The sequence below is a fragment of the Meles meles genome, chromosome 21 (assembly GCF_922984935.1).
Source record: "Meles meles chromosome 21, mMelMel3.1 paternal haplotype, whole genome shotgun sequence".
In the NCBI taxonomy this organism is placed as follows: Eukaryota; Metazoa; Chordata; class Mammalia; order Carnivora; family Mustelidae; genus Meles; species Meles meles.
The window spans coordinates 9,197,855-9,220,285 of record NC_060086.1 but is presented as its reverse complement, the minus strand read 5'-3'; the positions used below and the strand labels follow the sequence as shown (position 1 = coordinate 9,220,285).

The window sequence follows — 22,431 nt, the reverse complement described above, 5'->3', positions numbered from 1 at the left end:
GCGTTTCCGGGCCACGTGGCGCGCGCTCCCGCCGGGGGTCTCGCGGGCGCCCCCTGGCGGCGGGGCTGGCGGGGTCCGCGCGCCGCCCGCCACGGAAGAGCGGCGGCGCCCCGTGCGGCAGGTCCGCCTCCTTCCCCACGACGCACCCCATTCATTCGCAGACGGACACACACACGCACACCTGAGGGGCAACCTAGAGGGCCCGGCTTCTTCTTTATTGCACTTGACACAACATCCGGCGCCCTTCTTCGATCCCAGACCCTCGGCCACACCCGGGGCAGCCAAGGGCCTTGCTGGGCCGTAAACTTCCAAGCCCTAGGGCAGGCCGAGGGGCACCCAAGTAACAGGGCCAAGCCCGAGGCCGCCCTCACCAGAGTCCTTGCTAGGGAGCAGAGCCGGACGCGGCTGTCTTCTCAGTTCCTGGGTTCCCGGCCGGATTGGAGCCCTGTGCCCCGACCTCGACCCCTATGGCCGTTCCAGCAGTGCGTGGATGACAGCAGCGACGTAGGGGAGGCCCCTTCCCGGGGCCCCCTCCTCTTCCAAGATGTGGTGGGGCTGGCACAGGGACTCCTGGGGGGAGGGGCCCGGGTTAAGTTCCCGTCACCTTGTTCTCTGCCTTCCCGGTCCTTCTCGGAGGGCAGGGCGGGAGAAACCCTACAGAAGCCTGGGCAGACAGGGCTGACAGGACGGCCCTTCCAGGTGGTGGCGGCAAAGGTCAGGGGCACCCTGGACATGGCTTGGGGACAAACGAGATACGAGGAAGCTGCCAGCAGGTGACAGAAGGGCGATGACACAGGAGGCCAAGGCTCAGGGGAGCAGAGACCTGTCATTTCCGGAGGGAAATGCTGGAACAGGCAGGCTGACACACAGAGCCCCTGGGACACGGCCAGGGCTGGGCCTGGCCACAGCAGGAGCAGACGCAAACACACACACACAAGAGGCGGCCACGGTCTGTACAATTTATACACAGAGACAGGGACCCAGCCTGGGCTCCTGTATCCTCTACAAATATAGAGTTCTCTCTACAAAATATAGATAATTTAGCTCCCCAGAACAATGCGGGGGGGGGGGGAATGGGAGGGGGACGGCAAAAGGAGGAAAGTTGAGATCGACCCTCTGAGGGAGCAGAGGGCAGGGCCTGGAGGGATGAAGGCACCATCAGCACTGAGAGGTGAGGGAAGGGAAGGGGCTACAGGAGGGTGGCCAGAGGCTGGGGGCCCAGGGTCTGGGTACACCAGAGTGGGGCCTCTGAGGTCAGTGTTTGTGAGGGGAGGGGGCTCACTACTGTCTTTGGTAGGGGCTGAAGGCACCACTGGTAGGGACCGGGGTCGCACAGGAGTCATAAATAGAAATAGGGTGATGGGGGCGGGGAGAAAGGGTGACTTCAGGTCCTAGGAACCCAGGAGCCGAGTGTAGACGACAAAGAGCAGCAGCATGAGGACCACGTAGAAGAAGATGAAGCCGCCCAGACCAGAAGGGGGCCAGACGGGCGGGGGCGCCCTGCCCCCCACCCGCTTCACAGCCTCCAGGGTGGTCCACAGCCCCTGGGCAGTGCCCTGGAGGAGATCCGAGGGCGAGCACAGGTCGGCCTAGGAAGGGAGTAGGGACAGACGGACAAGGACAAAGAGCAGACGTCAGCAGCAGCAGCAAGACAATTCTTCCCACGCCCTGCCCTCACGTGCCAGGGGCTGAGCCACGCCCACATGCGGAGTGCAGGGCAGGGTGGCAGGCAGGGCAGGGACACATGCAGGACAGGGACTTGCGGACATGCTTCTTTCTGGGGAGCAGACACCCCTGTGAATGGAATCCCGCCACCCATGCGGAGTGCTCAGCTGAGCCCGGAACGTCGCTACCCTTTATAGTAGGGACCTGCCCTGGGCTCCCCAGAATATGCCCCTCATACCTCAGGCACCCCCATCTTTCGACAGGCTTCTAAGAAACTCTCCACGTTTTTCCGAGACTTGAGAGCGCTAAGTTTTGGCTGAGGGAGGATGAGAAAGGAAAAGGAGAAGAGAGTGAGGGAGAGGCCCTGGCCGCCGGCCCGTCCCAGCCCCCGCCTCCCGCCCGGGGACAGAACGGACCACAGCAGGTGAGGGCACGTGGATGAAGGGCACGCAGCGGGGCCGCAGCTGGTTGGCCAGCTGACACAGGACGACCCCATTGGCCAGAGCTTCTGCCAGGTCCTCGGGCAGCGGCCGCTGCAGCCTTGACTCGAGGACCTGGGAGGCAGGAGCATGGGGGGAGGGGTCAGGATCAGTGGGGACTCCCGCCTGCCCCTCGTGTCCTCAGTGGAAGCACCCACAGGGTGCAGTGGGCAGCCAGGGAACTCCAGGAGGCTGAGTGCCCCCTCACCTCCCCCCCCCCCCTCCTCCCCCACCCCCCCACCCCCCCCCACCCCCCCACCCCCCCCCCACCCCCGCGCCCGGCCCCACAGGCCCCGCCTCTCCCACCTGGCGCAGCTGTGCGGTCAGCTCCCTTTCATCCAGAAGCTGCGGCGATCGCCGAGGTCTCAAGACAGTGTCTGGTGAGGAAGGGCCTGGAGAAGGGAGAGGAATGCGGGCTGTCTCTGTCACCGGCCGCCGACTTCCTAGCTGGGTCACAGTGTCTGGCACTCACATCTCCTGCCTCCGAGCTTGTGGGATTTCCCACACAAAGCACAACAGACTAGCGAACTCCCGGGCCAGAAGGGGTGTCCGGAGCCCAGGGCTGAGGGCTGGGCTAGCACTGGGGACAGGGGAAACGCACCTGAGCCACTCTGAGAGGAAGAACGGAAGAGGAAGCTGTTTGGTCTCTGAATGGAGCCGAGTGGCCGGGGAGCAGGCGCTGTTGCTGGGGGCCAGAGCCAGAGCCCGGTGAGAAAAGACAGCCTTCAGAGTCCCCTCTTCCCTCCGGCCACCAGGCCCCTGCCACCCCCTCACCTACAGAGTCCCGCCTCCTCTTCCCCCAGTCCCTGTCCCACCTGGTCCAGCCGCAGGAAGGGGCTCCTGGGAGGTGGAGGTGGGGGCCGGGGCGGGGGCTCCCTGTGCTCCTGGAGCTCCCAGCTGGGTGCCACAGGACTTGGGCATGCCTCTGAGGACGGACAGGAACGAGTCAGAGGGGATGGCGGGGGCGGGGACGGCGTGTAGGGACAGAGCTCAGGGAGGCGGATCTGGGAGGACACATACTCATAGGAGGCCTGAGCGGACGAGGCAGCGGCCCCTCCGCCAGCAGCCCTGATCCCCAGCTTCAGAAAACTGGCAAATGAAGGACATGTGGGGTCAGCCGCGCAGGCCAGGAACCCGCCTACCCCGCCAACTCGTTTCCCCTCATTTCCAGGGCCCCGCCGCCCAACCCTGGCCCCTTGCCCACACCTGTCCTTCCTGGGGGCCCCCCACAGCCCGCTGTGCTGCTGCTGCTGCTGCTGCCGCCGCTCCCGCTCCTGCCACAACTGCAAGGTGTCGGGGCGCCGCCGCTCCTCCCCGGCCGGCTCCTCCCGCCTGTGGGGCAGAGACAGGACCAGTGAGGCAGAGCCGGGTCCCGGGACAGGAGGGAGGTGAAAAGGTACGGGGTCAGGTGGCTCCGGGGTACCTGCTGCTTGGCGCCTTCTCGGTGTCCCCTGACACAGGGCTTAATTCTGGTGGCCGCTGCTCCTAAGGAAAGAGCAGCAGGGGATGGAGGGAGTGCTACCCCAAGCCTGTGCCGCCCCCCGCCCCAGGTCCCTTGCACACTGCACAGGACCTGCACGCGGCCAGGAACGGGACCCTCACCTCTGCAGCGCCTCGCTCCTCGTCCTCCCCAGGCACGTGGCTGTCAATGAAGTCAATCTGCTCGGGGTCTCCGTCACCTAGAGAGGCCAGGGCACGTCAGCAAGCATCTGGGGGCCTCCAGGCACTCGTACCTTACCCCACACCCATACCCTGAGCCCACCACTCACCAGAGCCATCTTCTCTCCGCTCCCTGGGCCCCCGAGGCTCCCGGGCCAGCTCCGAGATCCGGAAGGACAACTCCGAAAATTCATCTGTTGACTAGAAATGCAAAAACGGGAGCGAGCTGCGCTGTAGTGCTGGGGGTTCGTGGGGTTCATGCCCTTGGGGTCTGCTGCTGAGCCAGCCCTTCCCCGAGATACCTGGGCAAGGGAAAAAGACCACTCCAGACACTAGCAGTCACCCTGATATTCCCTGGCATCAAGCAAAGGGTCCTGACTCAGAGGTTCTCCCCCAGAGCCAAGACCCCCAATGTCCTGTGGAAGGGAGGCCCTTACCTCATTTCCAGACCACCTCTTGCTGCCACTGTCCACGCTGTGGAAGCCTGAGTCCAGCCCGCCATCGTACCGACGTCCAGGAAATAAGTCCTCAGCAGGGCTAGTGGCCGCCAGGGAGAGCCAGTCAGTCCAGCACCGGGCAACAACCCCCCTCATCCTCCCACCAAAACCCATAAAATCGTGCTGCCAGGAAGGGGCAGGAAGTAACCAGGAGCTTCCTTCCTTCCCACTTGGGACTTACCAGGGACTGAAACTCGGGGGGCGGGAAGGGGCCAGGTCCCCCAGCGCAGACCCCCCACGCCGCCCAGCTTCTGTCGACAAGTACTTGAAGATGTGAAGTTTCCCCTTCAGACAGATCTAGGTATAGGGAGGCACATGGTAGGCGTTAAGGGAAGGGGGCTCCCCCGGATCCTGCCTGGCTACTAAAGGGACTCATCTCCCAACTCCTACCCATTCCCAGCCCTGTCCCCATGGTCTAGGGCAATCCGCCCCCCTCACCTGAGCCGGAGGGCTCTGCAGGGGGTTGCTGTCCAGCAGAATGACCTGCAGGTGCCTGAGGCGGCAGAAGGAGACCGGGATGCGGGAGACACGGTTACAGGAGAAATCCAGGCGGACAAGAGGAAGATCCCCCAGCTCTGGGGGTGGGTGAGGGAAGAGTCAGGAGCCTGCCCAAGGGTGGGGCCTTGTGCTCACTTCCTCTGCCCTCTGCTCTGGCCCACTCGCCACCCTTGCGGCCACCACGTCCTCTGGCCTGGCTGGCTGGCTGAGGGCGTGCCCCAGGAACAACCTCCCTGCTTCCCTTCCTGCTTGGATCGGGCCCACCTCCAGGCCTCCCCTCCCTGAGCTCCTGCCCATCTCATGGGCTTCTCTCTCCTCTGCCCCACCTGGCCCACTCCATACTTCGACCACTCCTTCATCCCCGACTGACCATCCGAAGACCCAAACTGCGACACTGCACAGCTCAAAAACCATGACTTGCAGCCCAGGCTGCTGAGGGTGAGCGGACCATGACCTGCGCAAAGGCACCCAAGCAGGAGGGGCCTGCAATCCCACCGGAACTTCACCAGCTAAGCCCTCCCCGCCCCAGGCAAGGCTGTGCCCACCCACGCGAAAGGGTGCCCTTTTTCTACCTCTCACACATGCACAGTCGGATGAGGGGTGACTAGACACACAGAAGAGCACTCACCACCCCCAGGCCCAGCTCGGTCCGGGTGTTCATGATCTCGCTCGGTCCACGTTTCCCATCTCACTACCCACCCTCGCACCACATCAGACAACCTCCAGCCCTGTGAACCCCCTCATTTGTGAAAATAAAGCCAGAAAGGCTTCTGGGCCTTTCCACATGCTGTGTGCTCAGCTGGGACACGCATTTTTGTGACCATCTTTCAACGTGCAGCTCAAGTGTTGCCTCTTCCGTGAAATCTCTCCAGAGATTCAGGCTGGAATTCCCTGTTCCCAGGGCATTTTGCTTGCCTCTCTCTTACGGCCCAGAGGGCACCCTGATCAAATGCTTGTTTACACTGCTACCGACTTAGAAGGAAAGAGGGCCAGAGGAGAAGTAGACGGAGCCCAGAGAAAATGGGTGACCACCTGACCGCCTCTCTTGTTCTTTAAAACCAAGATGTGCATGGCTCCAGTCCTTCCCACCGGGCCCTGGCTTGCATCTCTCACCACATCCGTGCCTGGCAGTGCTCCCTCCCACCCACATGCTTTGCACATGGGTTCCCTCTGCCTGGGATGCAGAAGGAAGGAGAACTTTCCTTCACGGGTCAGCTCCCGACACACCTCGAGGGAGAAGTCTTCCTCAAGCTCCCCGAGCAGGGCCACAAGCCTCCCTCTAGCTCCCGCAGCTCTTTCCATGGCCTGTTCTAGCACGTCCCTCCACTTGTCTCTCCCCACGAAGCACGGACATTTTCAGAGTTGGCCCCAGGTGTGAGTGACATCCCCGTCTACCCGACCCCCACCTAAAACACAGGACGCACACAACAGTGCCGGCGGAATAAGGGAAGGGGCGCCCGCTTCCGAGCAGAGGCTATCAAATGTTGCAGCGGATCACGATTAGCTCATTCAAATGGGGTTGGGGGCTGCTTGGGCTCCAGCTCATGGCTCCACCGACTCGGAATCTTTGGGGAGGCGGCACAGGGCATCATCTGACTCGGGTGCCTGAGCGCTCCCACTGGGTGAGTGACGGCCCTGGGTGACCCTGAAGGCCCTTTCCAACCTTGGGATTCTGCAGGGTGCCGACCCACCTACCCACTCTCCTTTCTGTGCCTTGTTCCTCATTTGTGGAGATAAAGTTAGTAACCCATGCCTTGTCAGCCTCGGAGGAATGCCGGTCAAGACCAAGTAATTTAGTTTGTCTTAGACGCTGCAAAACCCTGGGCACCTAGGACACCGACGTTCTGTGAAGAGTCTTTGGGACTTCTGCGGTGCAGACATGCGCGCTCTCTCCACACACCCCCGCCCCCGCCAGATCTCTCTTCTCCTCACCATCAGGCAGGGTGCTGAGCTGGTTCCTGCGCACGCTGAGGTCCCGCAGGGAAGGGAGACTGCACAGCTCTGCCGGGAGGGCCTGCAACTCGTTGCCGCTCACATCCTGCAGTGAGGAAAGAAGTAGGCCAGGAGCCACGAGACCAGGGGCATCAGAAACTGCCTCCGGCCCCTGGCCACCTCCTTCAGTGCCCCCCTCCCCAAACTCTCCAAAGGCCCCTGGTGCCCGGCTCGACGGCCCCCCTTCTTGCCCTGCCCTCACAAGCTGCCGCAGGCTTCCCAAGGCGCTGATGTCGGGAGGCAGAGCTCCCAGTTTGTTGTTGCTGACGATGAGCACCCTCAGGGGCAGCTGGCAGATGTAGGGCGGCAGCGATGACAGCTGGTTTCGGCTGTGGAAGGGAGAAAGGCATGGGGCTCACTCCCCAGGCCCGGCAGCCCCGTGCTGCCCTCTCTCCAGGGCACTGGGAGGGGCACTCAGGGTACGGTGCGCTGGGACTTGGGACTCCCACCCTCTGCCGGCCACGCCTCCCTACCTGAGGTTGAGGTAGGTAAGGGCTGTGAGATTCCCCAAGGCTGGGTTCAGGCATCTCAGGCAATTGTGGTAGAGGCTCAGGCCCTCCAGGGACACCAGCTGGCATGCAGCCTCCGGCACCTCAGGGAACCGGTTCCGGGACAGGTCTAGGAGAAGCAAGAAATCAGGGGAGAGCTATGGACAGGCCCAGCCCTGGACAGAAGGGCCCTCAACTTTCCCAGAGCCGGCTGCCCAGCAGTCCGCCTCCCCTTTGGACCTAAAGAATCAGGCCTGTAAACCTGGGCTCCCTGGAGAGAACAAAGCTTTCTGCAAAACCAAGTACATTCCGAGCATTACCAGAACAGCAAAGGCCGCAGGGTCACTAGGCTGGAGAAGCCCACACTCAGGACAAACCATGACCACCACCTTCAGATACGCAAATGAAGGGCTATCCTGGAAAGGGTGACTGGCTTCTAGAACACCTGCGGTTCCTGCCGTTCTATGGCGAAGGCCGGTGCTCCAAAGAAAACCGCAAGGTAATGGGCTGGGAGGCTCAAAATGAAGCTGCCCAGGGAGACCACTGAGAAAGCTAATCCCTCTTTGCCCCTCCTCGGGGACCTTTATCCCCAGCCTCAACCTCTTTTCAACACAGGGGAGAAGCCAAGGGTCATTAGAGTCTGGCTCTAGAGACTAAGTAAGGCTCCTGGCACACTGGACAATGGTTGTTCTTCGGCCCCTGAGATCAGCAAGCCAGCTCCAAGGGTTTGAGAAGGAAAGACACCCAAGGACCAGGAGGGGAAGGCGAGCCGACCAGGCTGGAGGTGGAAGCTGGAGTCCTCAGGTCCCTCCCACCCCAGCCTCTTGAGGACCCGCCTCTTTCCCACCCTCTTCCAGTCCCACTGGCCGTCCTCTACTTCCTCTCTTACTGACCCAGGCTTTAGGCGCTCAGCACTTTCGCCTGTGTCTTGGTGTGGGTGAGGAGCGGGGAGGAAGGGAGGGAAGGGAAAGCCTATGACCACCGCTTATTTCAAGGGGTCGCTTGCTACTCCAATGAAAGGAGTCAGGCATGGGGTTTCTGCCAGTCTGGGGACACTAACCGCTCAGAGCTCTGCAAGCCTGGGTTTGTTTCCTCTCCTCGCCTGCACAGGGAGGGGCCCAGGGCCTGCAGGGGGATGTCCCTGGCGCTAGAACTTCAGTGAGCTTCTTAGGCAGCCCTCCCCAGGAAGGCGTGAGCCAAAGCTGATGGGAGGGAAGCTGGGGTCTATCCCCCAAGGAAATGAGTCTTGTGACAGGAAATGGAGTAGAAACAATCTATCAGGTTCTGTGTCTGGTGGGCCCTATATTTACCAGGGCGGATGACAGCCCGAGACATCAGGCCTCCTTTTTTCTCCCTCTCTGCTCACAGCCCTGGTGTGCAAAGAGAGAAGACCCATCCAGGTCTTCAGGAGCAGGTTGCCCCGAGCGGGAGGCAGCCAGATGCAGTCCTCCTATGTCTGCCCCCCACCTGCCTGCTCCCCCTCGTCTACGCGTGTGTGCGCGCGCTTGTGCACGCTGTGGGTGAAGAGCGGGGAGGACAAGATGGGCTAAGCCGTGGTGGGGTAAAAGCTCGGGGCGGAAGGGAGCCCAGGCTGGAGGAGGCAGGGCATAGGAGGCACAGGATGTGGTCTGTAAGACAGGGAGCTGCACTTCTCCTTTGCGAGAGCCGCCCCTCCCCGCCATCTCAGGATTCATCCTACTTTCGGGGGCCCCAAGGAACAGACTCCAGAGGGTATCAGAGACCCGCGCCACAGGAGATATTCAGGGAAAACAATGCTTCAGAAAGAGCTGGGAAAGCAGGAGAGGGCTCGAAATAATTTGGCGGAGTGTTGAAGTGTTTGGTCTGGGCTGTAGGGCAAGGAGGTGTAGAGGACAGGGTATGGGCAACCCTGACTGTCACTTCCCTTTTCCACCCCAAACTATCAGCAATCTGCTTGGGGAGAGGGGTCAGAGGAGCACGTTCCGGATGAGACAGAGTCCACCTGGCCTACAACCTGGGTCCAGAAAGGACTCAGGATTTCTGCATGGGGAGCGGGGTGGGGAGAGGCCCTCCGGAAGGGGAATTTTCCCGCTCCAACACACAAGCTCACTCAGAAGGGCCTGCACCCTGAGCCGGAATGCTGGTGGAGGAGGGTGGGAGGGGGCAGAAGCTGGGAGGGGCCAGGGAGTTCTTGGTAGTTTTCCCCAGGAGTCCACTCACAGAGGCAGAGCCCTAAAGAAGTAAAGAAATAACATTTGGTCTTTGTCAAAAAACAAGCAAGGGGGAGGGGAAAGGGAACAGACGGCGAGTGTCACACAGCTGCTGAGGTCAATCTGGAGCTTGGGGGTTAGGCGGCTGGGGGAGACTGAGAGGGAGAGGAATGGTTCCTGGGGCTCACCCGGTCCCTGAACTCACTCACTGCATGGCGGGGAAGGGAGTTTACCCAACCACCCAAGTAAAGTGGAGAGGTTTAAACCGGTCCTCCCCAGAACAGTGGAGAAAACAGGGTCGTGCCCACGTGCGTGTTTGCAGGTGAGAAGGCACCTGCGGAAGAAATGCCAGCAGTCGCAGAGCAGTGTCCTGGGGAGAGGAGGACACGCAGCCAGCCCCAAGTCCCACCCTGGGCTAGGCTGGGGTGGGGCTTCGGGAATGCAGGCCTCCTCCCCCCTCCCAATCTCCACCCCCCAGCTGCCAGCCCAAGGTCATAGGTTGTAGCCTCCTGAGCAGCTGCGGCCTGACTCACCTGTCGTGGTAGAGTCCCCCACACCCTGCCCTCAAGAGACACCAGGAAGGGGGCGCCTGGGTGGCTCAGTGGGTTAAAGCCCCTGCCTTCAGCTCAGGTCATGATCCCAGGATCCTGGAATCAAGCCCCGCCTCGGGCTCTCTGCTCAGCAGGGAGCCTGCTTCCGCCTCTCTCTGTCTGCCTCTCTGCCTACTTGGGATCTCTATGAAATAAATAAACAAAATCTAAAAAAGAGAGAGAGAGAGAGAGACACCAGGAAGGAAGGAGCACGATTAGAGGGATCTGGGAGTGGGGGAGTAGAAGGGCAGTGGGACAGTCTCTAGTTTCCCAGCACTTCTAGCCAGGAGATAAGATTTCCTTCCTTTCATCAACTGCCTCAAGTCCCTCCCTCTGGGGAAAGCAGAAGCCGAAACGGGAATTCTAGGGTCCCTATGAGGTCACAGGCTCCACAGTGACCTCACACACGCAAGGAGGGGGAGTCTCGGATAAGGGGGTCAGGGATAATAGGTGGAAGAGAGCTCGAGGAGAAAAGAGTTCGGGGACATGGAGTATTTGCTTCTTTCCCATAGGCTAGCTGGGTGAAGAGTCGAGAGGGCCTGCGACCTTAGGGGGCGGGGCAACAGGCACGGTAAACAGAAACACCAGGTTGTTAGGGGCAAATCCTAGAGAAGAGGGGGGGCCTACGGCTGCTCGCATCTCGGTGGAACGGGGGCGGGGGGAGTTGGGAGACGAAGTGGAGGAAGATAAAGGAGTCCTCAGAGGGGCTCGTGGGGGCTGCTTTAAGGACGGATCAGAACTGAGGTTGAAGAGATCATGCAAATGAGTCACCCAGGTGAGGGGCGGGACCGTTCTACAGGTGCGCAGCTATGCAAATAAAGAGAAGCTGAAGACGGGGAATTCTCACGACGCTCGGCCGGGGCGCTGGGCGTTCCGTGCAAACGAGAAACGCGTTCATTGTCTGGTAGTTCTCACAGTGGGGAGGGGGAGGTAGCAGGCTTATGCAAATCGGCGGGGTCGAGAACCCCGACGGTCAGGTGAAGGGGCGGGCCAGACTCCCGAGCCCCGTGAGAAACCAGCCAGGGGTGCGGCTATGCAAATGAGGGTCCGAGCTGGGTAGGGGGCCGGGTGCACTCACCAGCCTGGGTGATGTCTGACAGGTCGTAGCTGCGGGCCGCGCCCCGGGGGAAGTGCTTCAAGCGCCGGTTAGATAGGTTCAGGGTCCCGGTGGCCACGGCCTCCTCTAAGGCCCGCTCTGCACTGCGGCTCCCGGGCAGCCCCGGAGACCCTGGAACGGAGGTCGTGGCTGCCGCCTCCTCACCCCCGGCGGCGAGTGGGGTCGCTACCGCCGCCGCCATCCGCTCCCGGCGGCTCCCGCTGCCTGACTGACGGGACCGGCCGTCCCTCCTTCCCCCTCCCCCTCCTTGGAGCCGCCGTAGTTGCTTCAAGAGGGCGGAAACGGGCTCAGGGACCCGGCGAACCAATCGCGGCCCCGAGACGCGTCGGAAGTGGCTAATCAGAACCCGCCGGGGGGGTGGAGACTCCTGCGCCGGAGTGAGGCGAGAGAAGGGAGGGGGCTAGAATGGAGCGCTCGCCAACGGCCGACGCTCCAGGCCGGCCCGCCCCCCGCAGCCGCATCCAATCGCAATGCTGAGGTCCGGAGATGGAGCCAATCAGGTCTAACCAGGAGACGGGGACGCCGGCGCTCTCGCAGAAGGGATAGAGGCCGAGCGACCGCAAGCCGGAGCTCCAGGTTTTCTTCCAACGGAGACCAATCGCAAGGCAGATACAGGCGACTGACTGTCACAAAGGCCAGTTAGATCCTCCGCAGGGAAGTTGGCCCGGCCTCTTCTCTGAGGGACGGCTGTACCTACCAATAGCATGGGCGAGAAGGCGGTCCCTTCGCCTAGGAGGAGGCGGGTGAGCTAGAACTTTGAGACTTGAGGTAAAGAATGTGAGCTCTGCGCACCGGCACAGCTGGGAACAGTGCAGGGGCTGGAGTGGCGCGTGCGAGCTGGAACTGTTAGGGAGCGAGTCCGCTTTGAGGGCGCGAGGAAGGCCCGGGGGTGGGGGTCTGGAGCCAGCCGATGCCTGAGGCCAGTGCGCAGGTGGTCTACGCATCCGAAGGGACCGTGGAGGCCCCTCTGGCCGTGGAGGCTGAGGCCCTGCGGCGGGGTCCGGAGCCCGGGCGGGCGGGGGGCTTCCCAGAGACCGGAGATGCCCAGCTCAATCCTGGAGGAAGGATTGCGGGAGACCGGAGCCCCCCAGAGCTGCCGCCCGGCCCCGAAGAGCGCGCCTGGGCGGGAATTGTGATGACAACCCCCAGGGCGGGGGGTGGGGTCCAGAAGGGACCGTGCCCTCTAGAAGAAGCCCTCAGTTTTACAAATGAGGAAACTGAGGCAGAGGGAGGTCGATGGGTTGGCTAGAGCAAACCGCAAGTTACCGCTTGCTCTAGAAGCCCGACTTCCCACCCGCTTCTTCGGTGGGCTTTTTTCCTCCGCACCCTCTTCTTTGCCTCCTGAGCTGCAATGGAGGGATAAAAGGGGACCCAAACACCGGGGGAAGCCGACGATCCTCCTCCTGTCTGCTGAGAGGTCTTATTAGCATCCTCTTAGGACACAGTCAGAGTTGCCTGACCGCACACTACAGAGAGTTTCTTATAAATCACATCTCAAATGTTAACATTCCTAAACATTTATTGAATGATTAAAATTCCATCCCCGGTGTCTCAAAACTAGTTCTTTACTAGTCCCCATGAATAAGGGAGTTTGGGTGGCTGACGATTAGCTAGCGCAATAAAGTCTGTAATGCTAGGCAGCGGAGGGCTGGTTTTCCAGGACCGGATTGCTTCAAGTTCCAGGAAGATCCGGTTACTCCTTGGATTTATTGGTGTAGATCCTTTGGTCCTACCTGGACAGACACACCCCCAACTCCTGCTGTTTCTCATACATGGCACCCCTCTCTCCCCGGTGAGACTACATTAAAAGCTTAGGCTGTGGGAGATACCCCAAGCGTCAGAGTAACTCTAGCCCTTTGTTCCACCTTGGTAGGTTGTCCTTCGCACATGCACTGGTGTTACTGTCCCAGGAAATCTGCTTTGGGTGTGTTTTCCCAAGACTAAAGAGTTTGTGCTGAATTATCCCCACTTTCATCTTAAGACTCTAAGAGAGTCTAGCAGGGTCACCGTTCCCCCTCAGGTGTCAAACTGAGTTGATACCTTTTTTTTTGAGTTTATACTCTTGGGCTACAAATCCCTGAAGGCCCTGGCCTGCTGAGGGAGGAAGAACTCACCAGTATTTCTCTACGGAGCCGAGTTAGTGCTAAAAGGGCCTCAAATGGAGGGACCTCAAAACTACTCCCCAAAAGGAAAGGCCTCATCTACCAGTAGTTCACACTTTCTCTCTCCTGTAAAATGCATCTCCCATGAGCCACTGGGGGGCGGGGGGGGGGGGGCGAACGCTGATCTAGAACCCAGGAGCTGTCTAAGAGAAAAATCCCGGGCCAGGTTGGGGAAAATAGGTCACAGTGGCTGGGCAGTGAGGTCACAGAGAGGTTTGTCTTCCCAGACTCCATGGGGGAGGGGCCTAGGAGGCAGAGGGGCCCCAGAGGTCCCCCAAGCCCAGGCGGGGGACATGGTGTGGGAAAGGCAGCAGGGACGGGGGCCAGGGAGCTGACTACGGGGGGCCAAGGGGCCCGGAGAGATGAGGGCAAAAGCAGGGAGGGGGCAGTCAGGATGGTGAGGAGAAGCCGGAGGCGAAAGCTGCAAAAAGTCACCGGGCTGTGCGGACGGGAGGAGGGGCTCCGGGTGAGGGGGGAGCGAGCCAAGGGAAGGACAAGAAGATGGCAGCCAGAGATCAGGGGAGGGGTTCCTTGGAGCCGGTGGACCAAGGAACACAGCAGACAGGGAAGGGTGACCCCTGGACCTAGAGAGAAAGATGGGAGGATTTGAGAACACGGAGCCAGAAGGCAGAACTGTGAGCCCCCAGGAAAGTAGCTAACAAAAGACAGGCTGAGAGAAGGCAGCAAAAGAGGCCTGACTCTCATGGAACCCCTGTGCTCCCCATTCTCCTCGGGTAGGTGAAGCGGAGCTGCCCTTCATGTGGCCCAGAGCCTGGGGGTGAAGAGAAGAAGGGGCGAGGGAACCCTATTTCTGTTCAGCTCTTCCCCCCAGAGCTGGTGAGTCCCCCACAGGGAGGTATGAAAGAATAAAGGGCAGGGGGCCAGACCACTGAGGGACCCCACTGATCCCTGCTTCCTCCCTCCCGCCCCCCAGGTGGAGCATATCATCTCCTTTCTCCCAGTCAGAGATGTAGTCGCTCTGGGCCAGACCTGCCACTACTTCCACGAAGTTTGCGACGCCGAGGGCGTGTGGAGACGCATATGTCGCAGGCTCAGTCCTCGCCTACGAGAGCAGGGGTCCGGGGTCCGGCCCTGGAAGAGAGCTGCCATTCTTAACTGTACACCTCCCCAGAAACCCCCATTGTCTTTGCCTCTGTCCTACCTTATTCTGGGGTCCCTCCGGTTGCCTCCGCATTCCTGGCCAAACTTCTGGGGCCCTTTCCTCTGGAAGAACCCATTAGATTCAAACATATGTTGTCCACACTGTAAGCCTCTAGCCCCCCCCCAAAACTACCTCCCCAAAAGGAAAGGCCTCATCTACCAGTAGTTCACACTTTCTCTCTCCTGTAAAATGCATCTCGGAGGGATCCCCATTACTAGCATCCCTTACAAACCTCCCTCCGTAGTCAAACTCTCTTCCAAATCTTACCCTGGGCACCTCCTCCACTCCCCAAACCTGGAGTTGTCCCTACTCTAAACCAGGGTTTCTCAGCCTTGTCACTGTTGACATTTGGGGGCCAAATAGTTATTTGGAGTGGGGGCCTGTCCTGTGCATTTCACACGCTCATTAGTATCCCTGGCCTCCCCCTACTAGATGCCAGGAGCAAACTCCCCCTAGAAGTGACAACCAGTGTTCCCTGAGGGACAGAGTCACTCCAGGCTGAGAAACATGCTCTAAACCATTCCCAGGGAGCCCCTATCCAAGTACTTGATTTCACACACTGGAGATGGAGATCCAGATCTGATCCAGCCATTTCCGGAGCCTGGGCTGAGCGGGGTTACTGGCCTTTCTTGATCATTCTTTTTCACTCCTCCTCCTGCTGCTTTTCTGTGTTATTTTCCCTTCGATGTCTCTGATACAAGGTTGGCCTGAAGAAGCGCTCCGAAACATGTGTAGTGCCCTGGGCTGAGGGGGGCAGAGAACTCAAGTAAAGGCATGGGGGATTATTAAAGATATGCTCTGAGCTTTCCAGTGTCCTTTGGAAGGGGTCTGTTCCCCAGTCTTAGGTCTGGGAGCTGCTAACGACCATGCTGCCTGAGAAGTCTAGTCCGCCCAAGCTGATTCCTCTCCCTTGTGCCATGCTGACCCTCTGAGCCTTCCATCTCCTTCCTTTCTCCAGACACGAAGGGCCTGTACTTCCAGGCATTCGGGGGCCGCCGCCGCTGTCTCAGCAAGAGCGTAGCCCCCCTGCTAGCCCACGGCTACCGCCGCTTCTTGCCCACCAAGGACCACGTCTTCATTCTTGACTACGCGGGGACCCTCTTCTTCCTCAAAAATGCCCTGGTCTCCTCTACCCTTGGCCAGATCCAGTGGAAGCGAGCCTGCCGCTATGTTGTGTTGTGTCGCGGAGCCAAGGATGTGAGTAGCAGAGCCCACCCCCTGCCCCCGCGGGGACCCAAGGACCACACCAGCCCTGAGGTCTTGTCTTTGGGACAGCCGCCCTCCCGTCCCAGGAACTGAGAAGCAAGCCCTTGTTTCCCAGCCCTGAACCCCAAGTACATCTCTCACCCCAGGCTCCCGTTGGTCCAGCCTCATTCCACTCCAAGGCCTAGATCCCAGACACCTTCATCTCTTCCTACAGTTTGCCTCGGACCCAAGATGTGACACAGTTTACCGTAAATACCTCTATGTGTTGGCCACTCGGGAGCAGCCAGGCATGGTGGGCACAACGGGCAGCCGGGCCTGTGACTGTGTCGAGGTCTATCTGCAGTCCAGTGGGCAGCGTGTCTTCAAGATGACCTTCCACCACTCCATGAGCTTCAAACAGATTGTGCTGGTCGGTCAGGAGACGCAGCGGGCCCTGCTGCTTCTCACAGGTGTGGCCCAGAGCAATGGTTTGCAAACTGCTTTCTACAGATTCTTCCGGTCCTGCGGCAGGGACGCAGGAGGCCTCTCCCATGGGTTTCTGCAGGCCACCTCATCCTGCTCTCAAATCCAAGAGCTTTGTTTTTTGTCTGCCTCCTAGTCTAAGATGCTATGTGTTTCATTTGAATAAAGGGCGCTGTGGGGGAAAAAAAAAAGTTGGAAACCACTATTCTAGCCAGGCAGGGCCCCAAGTTCCCAGCATCATTCTTCCTAACACTCCAGTTGGATTCTGCCAACTCTCACTGCTAGGTGTTCTCTCCACTCATCTTTCACGCTCAAGGACTTGCCTGATTTATTTTTGGTGGTAAAGGGCTAGAGTCTGGACAATGCAGGGTCACTCTTTCCTTATTCCATTTTTTTTTTTTTTAAGATTTTTATTTATTTGACAGACAGATCACAAGTAGGCAGAGAGAGACGGAGAAGCAGGCTCTCTGCTGAGCAGAGAGCCCGATGCGGGACTTGATCCCAGGACCCTGGGATCATGACCTGAGCAGAAGGCAGAGGCTTTAATCCACTGAGCCACCCAGGCGCCCCCTTATTCCATTTCTACTCTTTTTCTTCCAGCCCCATTCTAGGACAGTAAATGTTTCATCCGTATGCCTTAGAGAGTCTCCTGGGAACTTAATGTGGATATTGGGGGTGTCCCCTCCTCCCCCATAACTGTCTGCCTCTCCCCCATCTCCCAGAGGAAGGAAAGATCTACTCTTTGGTAGTGAACGAAACCCAGCTGGACCAGCCGCGCTCCTACACCGTCCAGCTGGCCCTGAGGAAGGTGTCCCGTTGCCTGCCTCACCTTCGTGTGGCCTGCATGGCTTCCAACCAGAGCAGTACTCTCTATATCACGGGTAAGAACCACCTTCCTTCTTCTCCAGACCCTGGTCTTAAACAGACCTTCCAGATATGGACAGCACCCTCTGATACTTACTCCAGCTCTGTGGTGGACCCTTTCGGGCATCCTAGTGAAAAGATGAGTTTAGGTTCCCAGATATCATAACTGGTACATTGCTAGTGGGTGTGAGACACCCCAGATCTTGAAGTTTTTATCCCAGGTAGGGCCTTACTTATCTCTAGGAAATAGGTGCCCAAAGCTGCTAAGCTGAGGGCTCCTGACCCCCCAGACCAGGGGGGAGTGTATTTTGAGGTGCATACCCCAGGGGTGTATCGTGATCTCTTTGGGACCCTTCAAGCCTTTGACCCCCTGGACCAGCAGATGCCGCTTGCCCTCTCATTGCCTGCCAAGGTAGGAGCCTGGAGGGATGGGGCAGACCAGGGGGCGGGCAGAGGGGGGTTGTGTTAGGGTTTGAAAGGTGCCAGAGGTCTGAAATGTGAGCCGGGATCAAATGATTGCTCAGGGAGGGACAGGGGACCCAGAGAGAGGGGCGAGGCAGCGGGCAAGGCTGAAAGAAGGCAGCTAGAATTGGCAGGTTAGCAGCTGGGAGATCCTGGACCTCGGGATTCCCCTGGAGGGAACTGAATGCTCCCCTCCTCTTTCTGCCTTACTTCCTAGATCCTATTTTGTGCTCTTGGCTACAATCACCTTGGCCTGGTGGATGAATTTGGCCGAATCTTCATGCAGGGAAATAACAGATATGGGCAGCTGGGGACAGGGGACAAAATGGACCGAGGGGAACCCACACAGGTGAGACTCTCCGTTACTGTCATCCTGACCCCCTTCCTCCAGTTCCCTAACCCCTGGATCTCTCCACTTCTCCACTGTCTTTAGAATCCACTCCTTACTCCCTGGGGAAGTTAAGCCACCCAGTACGGAATGCCCGTGATACTACCGGTGCATGTCTTTCCCAGGGTTGGCACTATGAGGTGCCAACAGGAATTTAGTGAAGCAGGGAGACCGGGCGGTGGGCTGGTCTAACCGGAAGAGGTGAGCTGTGATCAGGGCCTGGTGGGTCAGATCGGATTTGGGTGGGCACAGGGAGAGAGGCATTCTGTAGAGTGGGGACGAGAACGCAGCTTGCACACACTTAAAGCAGACAGGGTGTTTCAGACATCGGTAGACAGGAGGCGGTGCAGGTGGGGGTGAGCCCAGAGAGGCATAGATTTGGGAAGGAGTCACTGCAGGTTCGGGAGCAGAAGGTAACCCCCTGATGACTGAGAACAGGAGGCCGCGGAATGAGAAGCCCACTGGGAGACTGTTGAGCCCCAGCAACACTTGAGACAAGAACCTGGGACAGTGAGAACCTAAAAGAAAGGATCCCGGAGATGTTTTTGGAAGGAAATGAACAGGCCCTGGAAACTGCTGAGATGTGAGGAGAAGGCCCCGAGGACAAAAGGGGTTCTGGAGCGAGACGGCATGCCTACAAACGTGGGAAGGGATGCTGGCTTGAGAAAGAGAAACAGCGTGAATTTGGACTTTTTCTCAAGTGGAAATGTCTCGCTGGCATTAGGGTCCATGCTGATACAAGGCTGACATGGACAGGAGTAGGGATAGAGGGGCAAATCCCCAGCAGGAGCCAATGTCCTAGGCAGAATGAAAAGGCTGTCTCTGACGCCAGATGGGCACGTTCTCGGGTGCCAAATCCCAGAAGCCGTGGGTTCAGAGAGTTTCAAACAGGAGGGAGTGACTCGGGCTGACAGATAATGCAGGAAAATACCTACTGACATGGAAAGGTGGTCAGGCCATATTTTGCAGTGAAAAAAATTTATTTTACACAATACAATCCCATTTTTGTTTAAAAAAAACATACAATTTGTACACACACACACACACACACACACACACACGTGTGCGCGCGCGCAGTGGTGAAGAAGAATATCCAGCAAGATGTTCATAGTAGGTGGTAGAATTCCCAGTGATTTTTTTTTTTTTAAAGTAGGCTCCACACCGAGCGTGGAGCCCAAAGAGGTGCTCCAACTCACAACCCTTGGATCAGGACCTGAGCCCATATTACGAGCCAGGCGCTTAACGGACTGAGCCACCCAGGCGCCCCTGGCCAGTGATTTTTTTTTTAAGACTTTTTAATTTAATTTATTTATTTGACAGAGAGAGAAATCACAAGTAGGCAGAGAGGTAGGCAGAGAGAGAGGGGAAAGCAGGCTCCCCGCTGAGCAGAGAGCCCGATGCGGGGCTCGATCCCAGGACCCTGAGATCATGACCTGAGCCGAAGGCAGCGGCTTAATCCACTGAGCCACCCAGGCACCCCTGGCCAGTAATGTTTCATTTACTCTTTGCTCACCAATATTTTATAACTTTTCTATCATGACCATAAATTACTTGCCTGTGTTTTCAAAATTAGAGCCCTCGTAATCTCAGGAGAAAGTGTGGGAGAGGCCCTGGGATTTGGCGCTGGGAGGTCAAGTGCATTTGGAGAGAACACGTCAGTGGCTTAGAGAAGCCAGATCACAAGAAGGTGCAGGAAAGCCTGGCCATGGTGCGAGCAGGAAGGGGTCAACCTCAGACTGGTCACGTAACCAGTTCTGCTGCCTGAAAGAGAGAGGTTGGAAGCAGCAGGAATCAGGTGGCCATGTTGTTTTTTCCAAAATAGGGTAGCCGGGCGCCTGGGTGGCTCAGTGGATTAAGCCGCTGCCTTCAGCTCAGGTCATGATCTCAGGGTCCTGGGATCAAGCCCCGCATCGGGCTCTCTGCTCTGCAGGGAGCCTGCTTCCTCCTCTCTCTCTGCCTGCCTCTCTGCCTACTTGTGATCTCTCTGTCAAATAAATAAATAAAAAATCTTTAAAAAAAAACAAAAAAAAACAAAATAGGGTAGCCAATTTGAAAGACAGGGATAGGACAAATTGAACTTGCTGGAGACAGAAGAAAGGAATAATTGGAAGGAAAGTCCTTCCTGGGGGCTGGCCTGGAGGGAGGGAGGGAGTCTTTCAACTTTGGGAAGAGGAAGGATAGCCCTCCTCCTGGGGCTGGAAGGCAGGATGAAAGGCTGGGCTGGCACAGGCCTGGGGTGACAGCGAGGGAGGGATAGCAGACCCTAGGCTCAGGCAAGTAGCCCGTTTTCTGGGGAGCAAAGATGAGGAACCGACGAAAGTGCTAGACCCCATGCAGTCCGACTGGGGCTTCAGGAGAACCAAGGAGGGAGAGATTGCTCCCTCCTTGGTCTACCTCCTGGCTGGGAGTGGGGTGGTGGGAGCGGGTGGATGCTGAGTCCCTTCCCTTTCCCCTCCTAGTTTCTCTAGATTCTTCCCTGAGCCTTCCTATCCTGTCTGGGCCCCCAAATCTTTGGCGTTCCCAGCTTAGGGATCCTGGCCCTGTGTCCTCAGGTGCATTATCTGCAACGCCCCATTGCCCTGTGGTGTGGCCTCAACCACTCCCTGGTGCTGAGCCAGGGCTCGGACTTCAGCAAGGAGCTTCTGGGCTGTGGCTGTGGGGCTGGAGGCCGCCTCCCTGGCTGGCCTAAGGGGAGTGCCTCCTTCGTGAAGCTCCACGTCAAGGTCAGAGCATTGTCAGACCAGCAGGCACCCAGGGAGGGCAGGAGCCATAGAGCTAGACTGCACACAGGAACCCCGGGGGGGCCCCATCACCCCAGCACCACCTGCCTCCCTTCCCGGCCACACACCACAGCCCCGGGCTCCCTCCCTCAGCAGACCCTGCTGGCCCTCTCTGACCTCACACAACCTTGGGGCTCGGCCAGCCCTAGCTCACTTGCTGGCTCAGGACTGGCCGGAGAGGGAGGAGCAACAGCTGGAGCTTCCTGGGAGCCCCTCAGTAATGGCCCCACTGAGCCACGCCCCTTCTCTCCTCCAAGGTTCCTTTGTGTGCCTGTTCCCTCTGCTCTACCAGAGAGTGCCTCTACATGCTGTCCAGCCATGACATCGAGCACCACCCCACCTATCGGGACCTACCAGCCAGCAGGGTGGTGGGGACCCCCGAGCCCAGCCTGGGGCCCGGAGCATCCCAGGACCCTGGGGGGACAGCCCAGGCCTGTGAGGAATACCTCAGCCAGATCCACAGTTGCCCCACATTGCAGGACCGCATGGAAAAAATGAAGGAGATCGTGGGCTGGATGCCCTTGATGGCGGCACAGAAGGATTTCTTTTGGGAGGCCTTGGACATGCTGCAGAGGGCTGCTGCAGGGGTCGGCCCAGGTCCTCCAGCCCCTGAGAGCTGACCCCCCTCCCCTCCTAATCTCACCCCCGGAGGGGGAGAGCAGCCCTGGGCCAGGAGCTAAGGAGACACAGGGCGGTAGCGGTAAACGCCGTATGTGCACATAGTGGGGAGGGGATTGCTTGACATGCCAGGGTGGACAGGGAGCTGTTTTGTAAAATGTTTGGGGGGCTGCCCAGGAGGGGCCCCCAATCTGACTATCATGGACAAGAGATTTGATGGACAAATAGAATAAAAGGCTGAAGTGAGGCCCGGTTTGGAGCCCTGGGGCCGGGGAGGAAAATGGGGCAGGGGACCGGGGCCCGATGCCTGGCTTGGTGGGCGACAGAGGACGGGAGCATGGCCGGGGCGGGCAAAACAGAAGTGGCTCAGGCATTCAGGTGCTGCAGACCTGACCACCTACATCTCTCGGCTTGCTTTCCCCTCCCCCTCCCAAGACACCCTACCCCTGCCCTGGCTTCTGGACTTGGAAGTCCAACCCCCGCCTTCTGGAACGATGCAGGCAACATATGCTACTCGGTTCTCTTGGTGGGATCCTCTGTCCCTCAGACTTGCTCCCATCCTGAGCAGGCCACTTGCTTCTGACCTCGCAGAGCGTCCTACTGCTTGGGGGCTAGGGGATCCCTTGATTGCCCTTGATCCCTGCGAAGTCAGTCCTCTCTTCCCCTCCTCCCATTTACCTCCGGGGTTCAGTCTCATGCGTTGTCCCTTTACGTTACGTTCCACTCCATCCGATGGAGGATGCTCCCCTCATCCGCCCGCATACCATGCCTCCCTAAGCCACTCCCCCACCTCCAAATACTGGGGAAAGAAAATAGGCGAGCAGAAAGAATTTTCTCCTTCGCCTAGTCTGGCGGGGATGGGGAGAAGACAGTAGAAATCCCGAAGTGGAAAATAAGCTGGAGCAGGGGGTGGTGAGGAAGGGGGTGAGTGACTGGATGTCGGGGGGTCAAGGAAGGACCTCCTGTGGGTGCTGAGGAGGCGGGCATGGGGAGGATCATGATGAGGGACCAGAGGCTGTGTTCACAGGATGCTCGGGCACCTGGCAGAGTGGACTTCCAGAGGACAGGACTTGATGCCTGCATTGTGGCTGAGGCTTGATGCTTCTTCTGCCCTTCACTGCTTGACCCCGTACTTGGGTCAATATTTATGTGT

At 58.9% G+C, this 22,431-nt stretch overlaps 2 protein-coding genes across 5 annotated transcripts; one reads left to right on the top strand and one right to left on the bottom strand.

The window, feature by feature from the left end:
- Nucleotides 1-184: 184 nt before the first annotated feature.
- On the bottom strand, nt 185-11,409 carry LRCH4 (leucine rich repeats and calponin homology domain containing 4). 4 transcript variants are annotated; one of them, XM_045993831.1, is made up of 18 exons: nt 11,136-11,408; nt 7,264-7,408; nt 6,993-7,119; nt 6,731-6,836; nt 4,739-4,875; nt 4,482-4,597; nt 4,241-4,340; nt 3,914-4,004; nt 3,747-3,823; nt 3,568-3,629; nt 3,351-3,476; nt 3,165-3,233; nt 2,960-3,069; nt 2,746-2,829; nt 2,451-2,536; nt 2,082-2,219; nt 1,904-1,981; nt 185-570 (listed from the first exon to the last, which is right to left on the bottom strand). In XM_045993831.1, the coding sequence occupies exons 1-18, from the start codon at nt 11,353-11,355 to the stop codon at nt 466-468; spliced, it is 1,977 nt and encodes a 658-aa protein (XP_045849787.1). In that variant the 5' UTR covers nt 11,356-11,408; the 3' UTR covers nt 185-465. The 4 variants fall into 4 exon arrangements, with proteins under 4 accessions (XP_045849787.1, XP_045849785.1, XP_045849784.1 ...); XM_045993829.1 differs by lacking the exon at nt 185-570 and adding an exon at nt 946-1,589 and having other exon boundaries at nt 3,568-3,623; nt 11,136-11,409; XM_045993828.1 differs by lacking the exon at nt 185-570 and adding an exon at nt 946-1,589.
- A 2,159-nt stretch (nt 11,410-13,568) lies between these two features.
- FBXO24 (F-box protein 24) lies at nt 13,569-21,993 on the top strand. The gene is made up of 10 exons (XM_045993857.1): nt 13,569-13,802; nt 14,075-14,173; nt 14,271-14,454; nt 15,457-15,695; nt 15,919-16,153; nt 16,889-17,047; nt 17,321-17,442; nt 17,710-17,841; nt 20,433-20,603; nt 20,918-21,993. The coding sequence occupies exons 1-10, from the start codon at nt 13,569-13,571 to the stop codon at nt 21,278-21,280; spliced, it is 1,938 nt and encodes a 645-aa protein (XP_045849813.1). The 3' UTR covers nt 21,281-21,993.
- Nucleotides 21,994-22,431: the final 438 nt, after the last annotated feature.

Excerpts from the sequence above, each read along its gene's own strand:
- LRCH4 (XM_045993828.1), bottom strand. The coding sequence starts at position 11,355 with ATGGCGGCGGCGGTAGCGACCCCACTCGCCGCCGGGGGTGAGGAGGCG. Across the intron at positions 7,409-11,135 it reads GTCAGACATCACCCAGGCTG|ACCTGTCCCGGAACCGGTTC; the intron begins GTGAGTGCACCC and ends TGCTTCTCCTAG. Across the intron at positions 2,220-2,450 it reads TGACCGCACAGCTGCGCCAG|GTCCTCGAGTCAAGGCTGCA; the intron begins GTGGGAGAGGCG and ends CCTGCCTCCCAG.
- FBXO24 (XM_045993857.1), top strand. The coding sequence starts at position 13,569 with ATGGGGGAGGGGCCTAGGAGGCAGAGGGGCCCCAGAGGTCCCCCAAGC. Across the intron at positions 14,174-14,270 it reads AGCTCTTCCCCCCAGAGCTG|GTGGAGCATATCATCTCCTT; the intron begins GTGAGTCCCCCA and ends CCCGCCCCCCAG. Across the intron at positions 17,842-20,432 it reads ACCGAGGGGAACCCACACAG|GTGCATTATCTGCAACGCCC; the intron begins GTGAGACTCTCC and ends CTGTGTCCTCAG.